We start from the raw sequence: 15,861 nt of genomic DNA, 5'->3' as shown, positions 1-15,861 counted from the left end.
AAATAACACTTTGGGACTATTCCATTTTAATAACATTTTGATAGAATGCTATGATTTTCATTATTTTATTGACCTTCCAGATTCTTTAAAATGGGAATTCTGTTCAGTGCTTCAGCATTTGAGTGTGTTAAACCACACATGCAACATGTGAAATTATCTTTTCATGAAAGCAAAACGTGAAGCTGCTTATAAAGACTTCTGGGTGAGAAGTCATGTACCACAGCCCTCCATTACTACCTTACTGATGCTGTCTGTGAAGGTATAGTTGGAAAGACAGAATTGAAAAACCGGTTCCTGCCACATTGCAAAATAACCATAAGGAGTGGCGTCTGGTTCCTGGAGCTAGAAGAGGTGACTCTGCCTTTTAAATCATGGTTATTGCCTCAAACAAAACAGATGGAAAAAAAACCCAAACCAAGTGAGAACCCCCCGCCCCCATCCCAGAAAGGAAAACTTTTCAAAATGAAAAGCTTTTTCATTTCTGAAAGCTTTGGGGCCAGGTGGGCCTGTCAGGTGCTGCTGTTCCGGGGTCCCCTGGTCACTCCGATCTTTAGGTCCTTGAGGCATTTCCCTTTGGCTCCCTGCTGTAGTCCTTTACCCATTCATAACCTGGCAGCGTTGTGTCAGTTGCGTCCAATCTGCTGAATGCCAACATCAAGCCTCTCTTGCCATGAAGTGTGAGAAACTGAGGTACCTCTGAGGATGGTATTGCCCTAGAGAAACCCTAGATCAGGAGAGCTGTGGGAAACATGCACAGTGGGCCCCCTCCTCCTCCTCCACACAACTTTCATGCTTTCATAGAGACCTAGAATTAACAGGTAAGAACACCAACGATGATATAATGTTGACAAGATTCAACACATTTGCGGTAAGAAGCCAATTGGCCTACAGCTTTTGGGTACTATTAATTCATTACAACATTATCAAAAACTTGGAAGTTTGTTAGGAATGGGAGATACATAGATTACTCATGTTCTGGGCATCAAGTGCCAGGTTTGGAATGGCTTGGAAAAACAGCAGCCTCTAAACATGTGGATTAGGTGCTGGTAAAGAGTGGCTAGGAAGGACGTCAGGCAGAGGGAACAGCAGATGCAAAGGCATAAAGGTATGAGAAAGTCCGGCATACAATGCTTTCTTAGAACACCCCCGTCTAGTGACGTCTGTCTTCTTTAAACTGCTTTAGCATTTACCACCTGCAACATTCTTCTTGGTCTGTGATCTCTCATTGATGCACGGTTACCATTTTTATAGTTAACCTGTTCATTTAAGTCTCTTCCCTTTAAGTAATTTGATTTCTTAAGTGGCAGCCTTCTTTTTTTTAATCTCTCCAGAATGCCATTGAAAGGTACTTTGCACTTGGTAAACACTAATAAATAACTATTGATTCATCGACTAAAAAAAATCATGACTTACATATTTTGTTTTCATTAAAAATGCTAAAAATTGTATCTATAAGAATAAAGCAGAACTATGTACATAGAGGATAACACATCTACTTATTCACTATTCTATTTTTATGACCTATTTCCAAGTAGGAACAAACATCGCATACAGTCAATGTTTACACTGACAATCTGGACAACTATAGGCTTGATAAGTAATTACTCCATTATAACAAATACAAAGGCACGTTTTAGAACAGGAATAAGATCTTATTACAGTTACTGAGAATTACATGGTAAAAACAGTGGACTTGAACTCTGAAAACCTGGATGTGAATCAAACCTCTGTATCCATTGTGAACTTCATTTTTATTATTTTTCATATTTGAGCCTTTTTCTTTATTAAACAAAGTTAAGAATTCCAACTTCACAAGATCGTAAGGACCAAATTAAAAACATACACACATCTACTCTGGCATAGAGACTTAATAATATATTTGTTCACTTTCTGCCCATTCTTCGTCCATTCATTCAAATACATCCATAAGGCAACACAACAAACTAGAAATACTGCAAACCACAGAGAAGCATTTCTTTGGAAAACTTTTGTTATAAACCCACTTTTTTTGGGTGCCTGGGTGGCTCAGTTGGTTAAGCATCTTCCTTCAGCTCAGGTTATGATCCCAGGGTTCTGGGATTGAGTCTCACTCAGGCTCCCTGCTCCACAGGAAGTCTGCTTCTCCTTCTGCCCCTCCTCCCACTTTTTCTCTCAATCTCTCTCTCTCTCTCTCTCTCTCAAATAATAAAATCTTTAAAAAAATAAACCCACTTTTTTCTTCAAGTGGTTAAGTCATTAGGACAAACATGTTTCCTTTTGGGGGATGATCATTTGCTATTTTTTGCTGGAGTATAAGCACACATTAAGGCCAAATTAACGTGTCTTGCAATTACAGGGAACACAGACACTATGGTACATTTTGTACACTTGCCTAATTGCACGAGGGCATGTACTCTCCTTCTAGTTCCAGCATTATCTTACTACCTGTTGTAGATAATTACTTTCATAAAATCTTGAGTTCAATAAAGAGTCCTTAAAGCGTTATTCCGGAAGAAAGATAGGGTAGAGAAAGGGTTGCAGTCAGGAATCTCAGGTTCTATTTTGGTTATTAATATCTCTACCAGACTTCTAATGAAGCATATAACCTCAGTTTCTCTAAGCCTTATTTTTACCACATAGAACTGGTATGATAAGGGGCACCTGGGCGGCTCAGTTGGTTGAACATCTATCTGCCTTCAGCTAAATTCATGATACCAGGGTCCTGTGATTGAGCCCTGTGTCAGGCTCCCTGCTCTGCAGGGAGTCTGCTTCTCCCCCTCCCTCGGCCCCTCTCCCTGCTTGTGCTCTCTTTCTTAAATAAATAAATAAATAAATAAATAAATAAAATCTTAAAAAAAAAGAACTGCTATGATAAGATCTACCTCTCAACAATGATGTAACGCTTAATTGTGGTTTGTAAGTACACAGACAGATGTTTTTAACAAAACGTAAAATACTCAATCAGCTTATTAGTATCTGCACTTTTGGTAAAATTTAATCTTAAATTTATATTAAAGTTAAAATTGAATTTTTTTAATACCTGCCTGGTAAAGCACAAGAACAACTAAAACATTTTTTAAAAAGGCAAAAAATGCTGCATTAAAACAAACTTTATAAACAACATGATAAAAGTAATTTTTCTATTTATTTTTGGAAATAGTGTTTTAATTACGTTATGGAAAAATATTTGGAGAGATGCCAGGTAAGGTGACCAACCATCCCAGTTTACCTTATATTTCCCAGTTTTAGCACTGAAAATTCCACATCCCAGGAAACCCCTGTTCTGTACCTGTTGGTGTTGGTTCGCCCTAGTGCCCTGCCATTACTAGAGGCCAAAGCTCACAGCTCTGTGTATCTACCCTCAGAAAAATTCCAGGATGATTTTAATTTCTATGTATCTGAAAAGCATTTGTATATTCTTCTTATTGGAATTTCATTCATACTATTTGGTAAGCATATCAGTATTTATGGAGTTTTGCTCTGAGTAGACATTTAATAAAGTATACTAACATCTTTTGACCTTATTAGGACATGGGGGTAACAGGAGTACCTAATTACCAATAGCTATTCTTTTGGCATCAAGAAAGTATTAACTTGTCTATTTTTTTTTTCAAGGACCTTGTCTTGTTGTTTACAATTACAGTACTTCTACCCAGCAATCACCACAGCTGAGAAATTAGTATACCGACAATACCTTTAAGATCAAGTCATTTAAAAAAACATTGTATGTGGGTCATCCCTTGGACAATTTGGGGCCAGAGAGAAGTTGTTATACTGGTTTCCTTAAATAGCACTATAACCTAACCTGATTCCAAGATAATCTCCAAAATATCAATGGAATGAGTGTCGCTGAAAATCTCGTTATGAAGGTTTATCCATGAATAAGAGGCCCCAAGATTCAGAAGCCCTATGAGGTTGCCCATGATATTGACCAAAAAAGAAGGTATGACACTATGGAGAAGATTTCTGAGAAAAAAGCAAACCAATATTCTTCCTCAGAAAAGGAGGATGATTGAGGCCATGTGCATACTTGTATAACTCAAAAAAAATCAATTAAAAGGTTATAAATCCAACTGGCTGTAGTTTTTCCCACAAGATGCAAGGTGACTTATGACACTTTTTTAAAGTTCTAATTTTGTGAGCCTGTAACTATGAGTCAGGGACTGTGTCAAGTGCTTTAAATACATTATTCATTTGATACTCACAAATAATCCTATGAGAATAGGAATTATAATCCTTCAAATCAAGCTCAGAGAAGTTCCGTAATTTGGTCAAGGTTATAGACAGCAACTGAAGGGGCATAGGCAAATTCAGGTCTGTTTCCTCCAAAGCCAAAGCTCTTAACCTTTAGCCTATGCTGCTTATCAACATTGTTGACATAAACTCGGAAACTTCTATCTTCAGCCCTGCCTCCCCTGATGACCTTCTGTCTTGTACACTAGTAGGTATAACTGCCTATTCAATATCTCTACTTGGATGTCTAACAAGCACTTCAAATTTAACATGTTTCAGTAAATGGTACCTCCATTCACCCAGTTCCTCAAGCCCCAAATCTAACAGGCATCCTTGATTCCTCTATCAACCCCACAGTCAAGCCATCAGCAAATCTATAGACTTTACTTTCAGATTACACCTGAAACTACTTCTCATCCTCTCTACTGTCACAACTCTGGCCCAAGCCGTTGTCATTATTCACCTAGACTACTGAGATAGCCTCATAATTGGTCTCTGCTTTCATAGTCCATTCTCCACAAAGCAGCCATAGTTCTTATTTTATTTTAGCCACAGTTATTTTTTAAAATGCATATTATATTGTTTCATTCTTCTCCTTAAAACCTGGTAATGCCTCCCTTTGCAATAATGTAAACTTAAGCTACAAAGCCCTGCTGGCCCCCTGCCTTGATAGGCCTTCTCTGATTTTATCCGTTAACATTCTCTTCTTTGCTCAGCGTGCTTGTCACATTGGTCCTTAAGATTTCAAATTTCTCTGTGATGTGAAGTTATCTACTTTGAGAGGATTTGGAAGGTCAGCAGTGGGGGTTTGAGAAAACTGGTGAAGGTTTGCAAGAGTTGTCTAGAGAGGGAAGACAATTCAGAAAAATTTAACAGGATTGCTGAATGGTATTGATGGTTCAGTTGTGCTTGATTGGAATTTAATGATAGAATGCACATGAGTATGCAAATACCTCCAGTAGTGGTCAGCTGCTCTAGTACCAAAGGGGACAATAAGGATGGTAGGATTTATTCAAGGTAGGGCTAGGATGAAAAGAAAAATGGGGCAAAGGACTTGAGTGTACTCACAAGTGTTACTGAATTTCCCCCCAAATATGTACAATGGGGATGGGGTAGAGAGAAGGGTTGCTAGTGTCCTCACCTTACCCCAGCTGTGACAATAACCTAGAACTGCTATGTAGAAACAGAATCAAAGGACCAAAACCTACCAGCATTGATGTTAAAAGCTTTAAATGATAAATTCTGATTATTTTAGGAAATCTGATTATTTAAGCATTTACAAAATTGACAAACTGGTAGAAGCTTATTTACATTATAAAGGCATTTTTCCATTAAAAAAAGCAATTTCCAAAGGGAATCTGTCGTTTTAACAGTAAGATTTGTCAGTAAATTAGGGATTCAGATTTTTAAAAATGTCTAATCTGGCCAATCCTTCAGGGTATCCCAAAAGAGTGCTTTCTTAAGGCCTCTTCCCCCTTCAGGACACTTCTTTGGTTCTCCTGACTTACTTACAAAGATTAAAGTCCACTCTTAGAATGGCATAAAATACTCTTACTGTCCTGGCCCCTAAATTGCCTAATATTTTCCCATTTACCCTCCTGGCACTACAAGCTGCTGAAACGAAAACACTTTACACATACTGTGCTTTTGCTTCTGTTATTCTCTCAGGCTAGGTCATCTTCCCTACCTTCTCTGTTGAACTCCTAGCCATCAATCAACATACAGCTCACACAGTACATTTCTAGTTAAGAGACAAACAGTGTCTCTCTGCTATATTTGGTCCTTGTAGAGATTTCTATTACTGCTTGTCTTGGGTTATATTACAATGCATTTTATATACTCTGTAGTACCTAATCCATATTATGCATTATAAAGCATTTTTTATAATTGATGTTTTAGGTCATCCAGCCGCTGAAACAGGGCGTGTTCTGTGGTCTTGGTCAAGTCCCTTCTCCTTTGAGCCTCAGAAACACAATGGGTACTGTGGCTCCGTGAAGATGAGAGAATGTACGCAGAGCCCTTACACGATGCTCCATTAAGGAAAGCCATGACTGTTTACACTGTTTAGGGCCCTCAATAGGTACGTTGCTGCTGAGCTGAGTTCAGGAAACGCTTCTCTAAAATGACGTCACTATCAGCGACTTAAAAACCACGGCACGTCTGTACCGATGTACAGAAGCAGAACTACTTAAAACGAGGTTCACCTGTCACCCAGTTCACAGGTTCCGCATGAAACGGATTTCCATTTAGTAGCTCGGGCAACAGGAATTTTAGCTCAACAGCCAAGGACTTCCCCGAATTACTCCAGGGCGGGCGGGAAGTGCCTCTACCGCCCGGTGGAAAGGCCACCTTCGCTGGATTCAGTGAGGGCGCTGCATCCCTATGGCCTGCGTTAAAAACCACCACCGGGTCCAGGGGCCCTTCTCTCGGTGACCAGGAGGCCGCACCCTTCTCAGGAACAGGATTCACTGGTGTCGGTCCCCAGAGAGACCGCAGCCGGAACCGAAAAGGCGATTCCCGCGGTGCCGCGCTCCCGGGGACAGGCCGGGCCGTGGGGTCTCCCCGCTCTCCACGCAGGGGCGGCGGGGCGGGGCGCAGTGACGCCAGGAGGAGTGACGCGACGACGCAGCGCGACGCGGTGACGCACGCCCCTTTGTTGGCTCAGTAGCGGTAGCGGCGGCCGTGGAGGTGGCGCTGGGGACTGTTTTCTCTCGGAGGCCGGAGCGGAGCCGCGTCTGACTGAGGCGGGCGGCAAGCGGCCCCCTCGCTCCCTCCCTCCCTCCTCCGCGCCCTCCCCGCCGCCGCCAGCCGCCAACCGCCAACCGCCGCGCCCGGGGAGGAGCCGCGGCCCGCGGGGCCGGAGCCAGGCCTGCGTCCGGACATCAGCCGGAGCCGGAGCGAGAGCCGGGGCCTCGGCGTCCCCGCCCTCTCCCCGCCTCAGGGCCAGCGTCCGCCGGGCCCTCGCGTGTCGCGCCATGGACTCGGACGAGGGCTACAACTACGAGTTCGACGAGGACGAAGAGTGCAGCGAAGAGGACAGCGGCGCCGAGGAGGAGGAAGACGAGGACGACGATGAGCCGGACGATGATAACCTGGATCTGGGCGAGGTGGAGCTGGTGGAGCCCGGGCTGGGCGTCGGCGGGGAGCGGGACGGACTGCTGTGCGGGGAGACGGGCGGCGGCGGCGGCAGCGCTCTGGGGCCCGGCGGTGGCGGTGGCGGCGGCGGCGGCGGCGGCGGGCCAGGGCACGAGCAGGAGGAGGATTATCGCTACGAGGTGCTCACGGCCGAGCAGATTCTGCAACACATGGTGGAATGTATCCGGGAGGTCAACGAGGTCATCCAGGTGAGGGTGGCCGCCGCGCTGGGTTGACCTGGCCGGACCGGGGAGCAGATTCGGCTGCCCGAGGGGCAGGCCCGGGCCTGGTGCGCAGCCCAGCCGGGTGCCTCCCGGCCCTGTCTCCTCCGCTGCCTCTGCTGGGGATAGAGGGTGTCGAAAGCAGACATTCGCCGGTTAGCCGGGTGTGGGGAGGTGCGCTGGGGGCGGTGCTTTCCAGGTCCTGCTATGGCGGAGGCCTCCGGCCGCCTAAGACTTCTCTTGCGGGCAATTCCTGCCCGTCCCTGGGCCCGGTGTCCTTCCTCTGGCCCGAGGAGCGCCTACAGGGGCGGGGCGGGACGGAGGTGGGGTGGAGAAGAGCAGGAAGAACGCGGCCCCTGAGAGGGTTACCCCGGCCTTCAGTCTCGGTTGAGCACTTTTGGAAGAGGTTGGAGTAGGCCTAAGAGCAGTTTGGTGTACGGTTGCCCCAAGTGGGCACCAGTTAATAAAGAAATGGATCTTCTTGGCAGTCTTAAGTGCCTACTTAACGGTGGGGGAAGGGAACTGTTTCTCGGAAGAGGTGCTGATGGGCCGCCTTTTCCGATGGTGAGGCTTCTGCTCTTGTCTTTTTTGTCTTTGCTGTTTGTTTGGGACCTAATGCTACTTTTTCATTGGTAGTGTATGACTTACTTGAAGCTGTTGGAATAGTTACTGCAGATTGCATACCCAGCCTTGCAGCTAAAACAACAAAACGCAGTGTTACTGTCTAATATTAGACAAGACTCTATTGTGAGTGAGAAAGTAGGGGCTTTCTGCTTCTGGACTCTTTTCTCTGATAAATTTTATTTCTTGGTGAGTTAGGCTTGGCTTAAGTTAATAACCACAACTTATTTAACCTCGTGGGCCAGATTTTGCATTTTTGAGCTTTAGGAAGTCCAAAGTTTACATTTGGGGAAAAAAACAGTTATGATGAGGGGTCAGGGATACGATTGAAGAATAAAAATGGAGTCTTGATTCAGTGCAACTTTTAGAAAACAGTAGTTACATGTGAGTAAACGATATACAGGAGCAAGTTACTATTGCCTTCTTGCATGTTAGTCATTACTTTCCCCCCCCCCTTGAAATTAATTGGCTAATACTGGCAAATTGGCAGTAGTATGTCACTGCCTACTTGTTCAGTTTGCATGATTAACAGATTTTTACAGTATTGTAAGGAACACTTCCAATTGAGCCATCTATTTTGGCTCCTTTGGAGACCCTGTTTTGAATAATAGTAAAAAAAAATAACTGATATATAGTGGTACTACTAAACAGTGGACGTCTCAAACTTTGATAGGGATACTGCAGTGTAAGGAGGAAATTGAAGGGATGTAAAGGAAGATAAGTTTTATTGCCCTTTTTCTGATTCTAAAAATAAGACAGTTCTTAGGCCACAAAGTTGAGACTTTTTTCCTTTTTTGAGGAAACTTTATTAAGAGTTTAGAGTAAAACCTTGAATTCTCTTTGTTTACCACTACAGTATATAAAATCGGATGTTTTCAAACTTACCTAGTTTATTGATATGTTAATTAGGTTTTTAAAAACTCATGGATAATGACTATTTATTATTTAACTTCGTTTTCATGTAGTAGATCTCATCCACCTTTCTCAGATCTTAGGTGTGTCTTAAGCACTGAGGCCAATCTTACAAGTTCTTTATGTCACTTCTGGAACAGAGATGTAGCTAATACATATGACATCATTCTTTCTTTCTTAGTTTAGGGGAGAAAGAATAAACGCAGATGAACTGAGCTAATAAGGACCACAAAATACCAGGGTTTTTTTTTTTTTTTTTAGGTGTGTCCATGCCTGATTTTTGAAAACTGTCTTTTCCTAGTTGACTTCATGTTAAGGATGCTCTTAAATGGAATTCCTGAATATATAAATATTATTCCTTGTTAAGTTTCTGTTTCGAACTACCAGTAAATCAAAGAATAGGATTTATCCCAGGTCGTCTTTTCTCCAAATCGTGTGCTTCCTGGACCTAAACTAAACTAGGCTTTGGTCATGGTATGGTTTTTTTTATGTTAGTAGATTTGAACTTAAAAAGTTAAATTGGTGATACATGCATACTCTAAGAAAAAACTGACCAGGCAAGGGGAAAAAAAAAAGATGAGATCTACACCAAGAGAGAGAGACACAAAATTTGAATTGTAGTTATCTTTCCAGACCTCTGGGTGAGCTATACATAACATTTTAATAACAACAGAGTCATACTATAGATTCTCTCTCTGTTTTCAGTAGATAAAAGCAGGTTACAAAAACAGAAGGCATTTCAACTTTGTCTTGTTAATACCTCTTTCCATTTCCAGTGTTTACATGATTATAAATCTAAACTAATTTGTTTAATCAGTCCATTTTTATTGGCCTTCCTTTTTATTTTCTAGTTTCTGGCTTTTAACTTTGTTGGGAATATCCTCATAGATAAATCTTTGAATGTTTTATTTTCTTAGGATAAATTGAATTGCTGAGTCAAATGATGTGCTTATTTTCAAGGCATTTGATCCGTACTGCCTACCACATTGCTTTCAGAAAGGTTGTGTTAGTTTTCCCCCACCAGTCAGTGCTTGATTAGGATAAAATAATCATCATTTTAAAAATTTGCTTCTTAAAAAAAGGATGAAATAGAACTTTTATTAACATGTTTCTTGGAGATTGGTATTTCTTTTGTAAATTGCCCTTTGCTTTTGCTCATTTTGCACCCTTTTTGGGATTTTCATCTTTTATTGATTTATAAGACCTCTTTATATTCATTGAAGTTTTAAAGATCAGTTGTCTAGGTTTTTCAGTTTAAAAAATTAATGTTTAATGTGGCAATAAATTTTAAGTTTATCAAGTTAAAAATCCTTGTTTTACTTCACATTAGAGAACTTACTCTTAATTCTAAAACATTTAAATCCCATGCTCCCCAGTGTTACTTTCCAGTGTGAAATCAAGTATGTTACTAGTGAATTTGAAAATAAATTTGCAGGAGAAAAAGATTGATATGTGAAAAGATTGCCAGGTTAATTTTTCCTTGGGAATTGATTACTACTTTGGGGAGAGTAGTTCTGGGCAACAGTAGATTAATATTGTTACTTGTAGATATCTGCAGATTAGTTTTAGCTTTCAAATGAGTTAACACTTTTTGTTTTAGAAGACTCTTGGTTTTCTAGCTTTCTGTAACTCTCTTGTTATAGTTTGTTTAATTTGGCTTTGTTATATTTAAATCCTTGTGGCTACCTAGATTATCTTGTGAACTTTCAAGAAAAAATCAGGGGTTTTCTTTAACCTATACCAATGTTAGAGAAGTGCTTAAAGCCCTTAACTCACCCAACTGTATTTACTTAACTAGTAATATTAAACAGTGGCTTTCTAATGGAATTGCTTTAGCAGCTTGGTAATTTATTAAACACCACACAACTCTGCAATTGAGGGACGTTTAAACTTGCTATTTTGTGTTTCCACGTTATTCAGCTAATGTTAGTTGTGCTTGTGTATGTATGCCAGTCACTGTGTTAAGTAGATTAGAGGGCATGGTTCTTGCCTAAGGAGCATATAAAGGTGGGGAACATAGAGGTCCTTGGGCTTCATTCCCAGGGATTGTTGTTCATTGGTTAAGTCTGAGTTGGAGCCTGAACATTTATATATTTTTAGCCACTCCAATGATAGTTCTCAACCACTGGAATAGTCATAGTTCATCTACTGTCATGATTTTGACTCAGGGAGAATGAGTAGAGTGAGAAGGGCAGTAACCCTTAGGAATACCACTTTTATTTATTTTATTTTTTAAGATTTTATTTATTTATTTGAGAGAGAAAGAGCGAGCACAAGCAGGGGGAGCTGCAGAGGGAGAGGGAGAAGCAGGCTCCCCGCTGAGCAGAAAGCCTGATGCGGCTCGATCCAGGACCCCAAGATCATGACCTGAGCTGAAGGCAAACGCTTAACCTACTGAGCCACCCTGGTGCCCCGGGAATACCACTTTTAAAGGATGTGCGGAAGAAGAGGAGCGTGAGCTGATGGGTGTGAGTGGTCATGTGGGTGGGTGTCATGCTACTGTAAGATTTATTATGCTAAATAACCTGTTTTAAAGACAACAGATATCTCATCCTTACAGGGGAAATAATCTGGTGGCTGTTGAAGTTTCTAATTTCATTTCACCTGTTTATTTAGTTGAAAGACTTAAAGAACTTCTAAGGTGAGGTTTCAAGCATAAATTGAGAGGCAGTATATGCCAGCATATTGGCTTAGGAGTCAGTTCTAGCCCTGGCTTTTCCTCCAATTGGCAAGTTTTGTTTACATCTCAGAGCCTTCAGTTTTTGTTTTGTTTTTTTTTTTTTAATTTGGGAAGTAGTTAAGAGAGTTGAACTACTAGATTGGCCTTTTTTTTTTTTTTTACATTGATGTTTGTTTATCTAACATCCTTTTAAAACCTTAGTAAATTGGAGATGCTCATTGTTTCCAAGAAATGAATTCAAGTATGCAAATCAAGATGAACTTAAACTGGTTAACTTATTTGAGTAGGGGGTGGAAGAGAGACAGGAAGGGGGGAAGAGTGTGTATCTTGAAGTTGTTAAAAGTGTTCGGTATGGTTTATTTCTCTTGAACTTCTGTCTTTTTCCACCTGATCTCCTTGAACTTAACTTGAGCTATAAGTTTTAAATTATATTAATTTTGGTTAAATCGCTTATGGTATAGTCCTGTGAATCAAACTCTGGGGGTGGGGTCCAGTAGTCTGTTTAAATGAGCATTCCAGGTGATGCTGATGCAAGCTAAAGTTTGAGAACCACTGCCCTAGTTGAAATTTAACAGTGTTTCTCCATGTGTTATCACTGGTGATACAACAGAAGTGGGCTAATGGTGGAAGGCAGGTTGTTTAAGAAACTAATAAAAGGAAAGTTTCAAGAGCTCGGATAGCACTTGCTGGGCTAATAGAGTTGGAGAAGATTTGTCCAGCAGAAATAACTTTACTCAGTTATTTCAAATATGCAAACCAAGCTAAGTGGCATCTTACATTCTAGGTTGGAGCACTTGGTTTTCCTTACAGTTCTTTTTCCACTTCCTTCCTTCCTTCTTTTTTTTTAAACAAAAATATTTGAGTTTCTTTATTTAATATGTTGGACAAAGTACAAGGTTTTGGATACTGTAAATGCCCCTGCTCAGTACTGTACTAAATAGTGAAGAGAACATGAGAAGACATTCTCAAGGAGTTGATGATCTCTTTGAATTTAGACACTCAAAGCTATTAGGTCAGAAAGTCGTTTCAAATGCTGAGTGGATAGTAATGTATTCATGGAAGAGAAATCTGTGGGTGTTATCTGGAAGATGGCTAGGATTTGGAGAGATAGGAAAGAGGGATAGAAGGCCATTTTAAGAAATTGAATAAAGTGAGAACAAGGAAGGTATCTGGATAATGATGAGGTCCGCTAAAGTAGAAGAGAGTTTATAAATTGTGGGTGATAGTGTTGCAGAAGCTGGGAGGTTTAAGATACTCTGAAGAAAGGTAGGCAGAAACTATCAGATTAGATTCCTTTATTTTGGGTTTTGACCTGTGATAGCTGTATTAGTTACCTTTAACCCTGCATTTCCAAAACTTAGTGGCTTAAACATAACACTATCTTACAGTTTCCATGGATCATGATTCTGGCTACAGCTGAGCTAGGTACCTCTGGGTCAGTCTCTTGTTAACCCTGTTAAGACTGCAGCCAAGGTATCAGCTAAATTGCAGTTCTCAAAACTTGAGGAGGGGAGGATCCCCTTCGAAGCTCAGTCATTTGGCTATTGTCAGGCCTCAGATTTTCACTGGCTGCTGTTGGCCAGAGACACAAGTTCCTTGCCATGTGGGCTTCTCCAGAAAATGGCTTATAACACAGTTTCTTTCCCTCAGAATGAGGAATCTGAGAGCCCCCAAGATAGAAGCCAGTCTTTTTATAATTTCATCTCAATTGACATCCCTTCGCTTTGTCCTGTTCTACTTGTTATAAGTGATTAACTGTATCCACATACTCAAGAGGCAGAGGTTACACAAGTGTGAAGACTAAGAGATGAAGGGATCCTTGGGGCCATCTTAGAGGCTCTACCATCACATATATATCATTTGGCTTCGTCAAGAGGTGAATGACAACCATTGTATAATGCTTATCTATCCATTTAATTTATATACAAATGAGAGGCGTAGTTTGGATTTTTAATTATGAATTAACTATAAATTATTTGTATTTGGCTTTGCAGAGTGTTATAACTTTAAATGATAAGCATTCCTAATTTTCAATGGCTAAGATTAAAAGAATAGTTGCAGTCTTTTAGAATTGGCAGGAATTTGAGATTCTTCAGTCCACTAATTTTTTTTTAACTTTAGCTACATCGTGCAATCACCTGGGGATTTTTTCACATTTTTAATTGGGGTTGCAAGAAATAATGCATAGCATAGCGATCCCACATAGCCTTTGCTGATTTTTCTACAATGATACCATCTTGGAAAGCTGTCACAGTCAGTATATTGATATTGATGTGGTCTTATTCAGATTTCTTTCCCTGAGTTTTTTTTTTTTAAACGCAGGCACTTAGGCCCCACCCCAGACTAAGCAGTGGGTCTCTGGCAGTTTGGACCAGGCATTGTCATTAAACAGAAATTTTCCCTGGATTATTTTAATGCACACCCAGGGTTGAGAGCCCTTGTTCTTGTTCGTTGTCTCTAAGAATCCTCTCAGTAACATTCCAGTCTCTGCTTAACTACAAATAAATGACAGTGAGCTATTTTGTGATGTAGATCATTTCAGATTTAACTCTTGATTTTTTTTTAATAATTTCTTTTTTTTTTTAAAGATTTTATTTATTTATTTGACAGAGCTAGAGATAGCCAGCGAGAGAGGGAACACAAGCAGGGAGAGTGGGAGAGGAAGAAGCAGGCTCCTAGCGGAGGAGCCTGATGTGGGGCTCGATCCCATAACGCCGGGATCACGCCCTGAGCCGAAGGCAGCCGCTTAACCGCTGTGCCACCCAGGCACCCCTCTTGATTTTTTTTTTAATGTAATTAAAATCTGCTGCTATTGTAACTTTCATCCATTGTTCCTAGGGTCACCCTTTGGGTAAAGTTGATTTTGTTTTTTAACATACTTTCTGTTTTGGAAGCTTTTCTCCCTAAAGTTAATCAGACCCTCTTCTTTCTTCCTACAACAGTGAGCCTATATTTTTGAAAAAATGTACATTGCCTGCTTTTCTATTTTCTGTTAGCCACTTTCTTTTAATAGGCATAGTATCACAGACCATAACTTGGCTAGGACCTCAGCAATATACAGGTCATCCTTTGTATGTCATCTTACTATTACTGTGTAGCTTTGTTAAATAGCTTAATTATTCCTATTAAATGATGGGATAAATATAAGAATGAGAATTTATTTGGGCTGACATTCGATGATCACTTGTGAGAGAATGATCTATAAGCAGAGGCTTCTGACCTGGGACGGCTGTATCTTTTGGGGCCTATGGAGATGGTAGTGGCAGTTTTTTGCCTTATTTTCCCCCACTGCTTAAAAAAACCTAATATATTTAAAACAGAGCAAAACAAAACTGCCCAAGTGAATTAAAGTGTGGGCCATTGTTGAGTTTTCGTTCTAAAAGAATAGCACATTTTATAGTCATTAGAGTTGTACAGTCATATGTAGGAATCTGAATCTTTGCTTTATTACTAAATTTTCATTTAATCAGTGATTGGAGGTCATCTGACTTTATCTTGAATAATGTCTCATTTCTTGATGTATCTTGGTGAATAGTAGATGCCCAGTTGGTATTTGAGTTAAACTGATAGGTAGTTTGTATCTCAGAAGGCAGTTTAAGAAGTTCTTACTGAAATAGCAGCTGCTCTGTCAGATTAACTTTTCAGAGCTCTACTTTTTTTCATTTTTAAAAGTGAGAATGCTAGTATTAAGGTCAAAAGGTTGTGAGGATTTGAATGAGAAATGCCAAATACTGTACTGGAAGTTTTTCCATGTAATTTTTTTCTTAATGTAAACATCATTCAATAGCAGTTTTCATTTTTGCTACGTTCCATTTAAAGGAAGTGTCAGAAGTGACCTGACACTTAATACATTTTGGCAAAAAGTACAGAAGATAATGAAGTATTAGGTAACATTTCCTTATTACTAAGACATTTGTTTAGACAAAGCTAAGAATAGCTATAATCCCAGACACTTCTCCCCAGGCTTACTTTGCAATCTCCTTTGAAACTGTCATACTTCTAATTCAAATGTTAACAGATTCCAATTACTTGGTAATATATCCTTTCTCTTAATCACAATTGTACATTTTTTTAAGGGAT

General features: G+C 40.5%; 1 protein-coding gene and 1 pseudogene across 1 annotated transcript in view; one reads left to right on the top strand and one right to left on the bottom strand.

Moving 5' to 3' along the window:
- Window positions 1-1,507: 1,507 nt before the first annotated feature.
- On the bottom strand, window positions 1,508-7,189 carry LOC148107589 (uncharacterized; annotated as a pseudogene).
- Window positions 7,188-15,861, top strand: part of ARIH1 (ariadne RBR E3 ubiquitin protein ligase 1) — a 117,589-nt gene continuing 108,915 nt past the window's right edge. Inside the window, exon 1 of the mRNA XM_045795266.2 lies at window positions 7,188-7,556. Within this exon, the coding sequence (XP_045651222.1) occupies window positions 7,188-7,556 (369 nt within the window). The remainder of the gene's footprint in view (window positions 7,557-15,861) is intronic.

Source organism: Ursus americanus, chromosome 28 (assembly GCF_024610735.1).
Source record: "Ursus americanus isolate L20-20 chromosome 28, mUrsAme1.1.p, whole genome shotgun sequence".
NCBI lineage: Eukaryota > Metazoa > Chordata > Mammalia > Carnivora > Ursidae > Ursus > Ursus americanus.
Note: the sequence above shows the minus strand (reverse complement) of the source record. Positions and strands in the feature narration are given on the sequence as shown.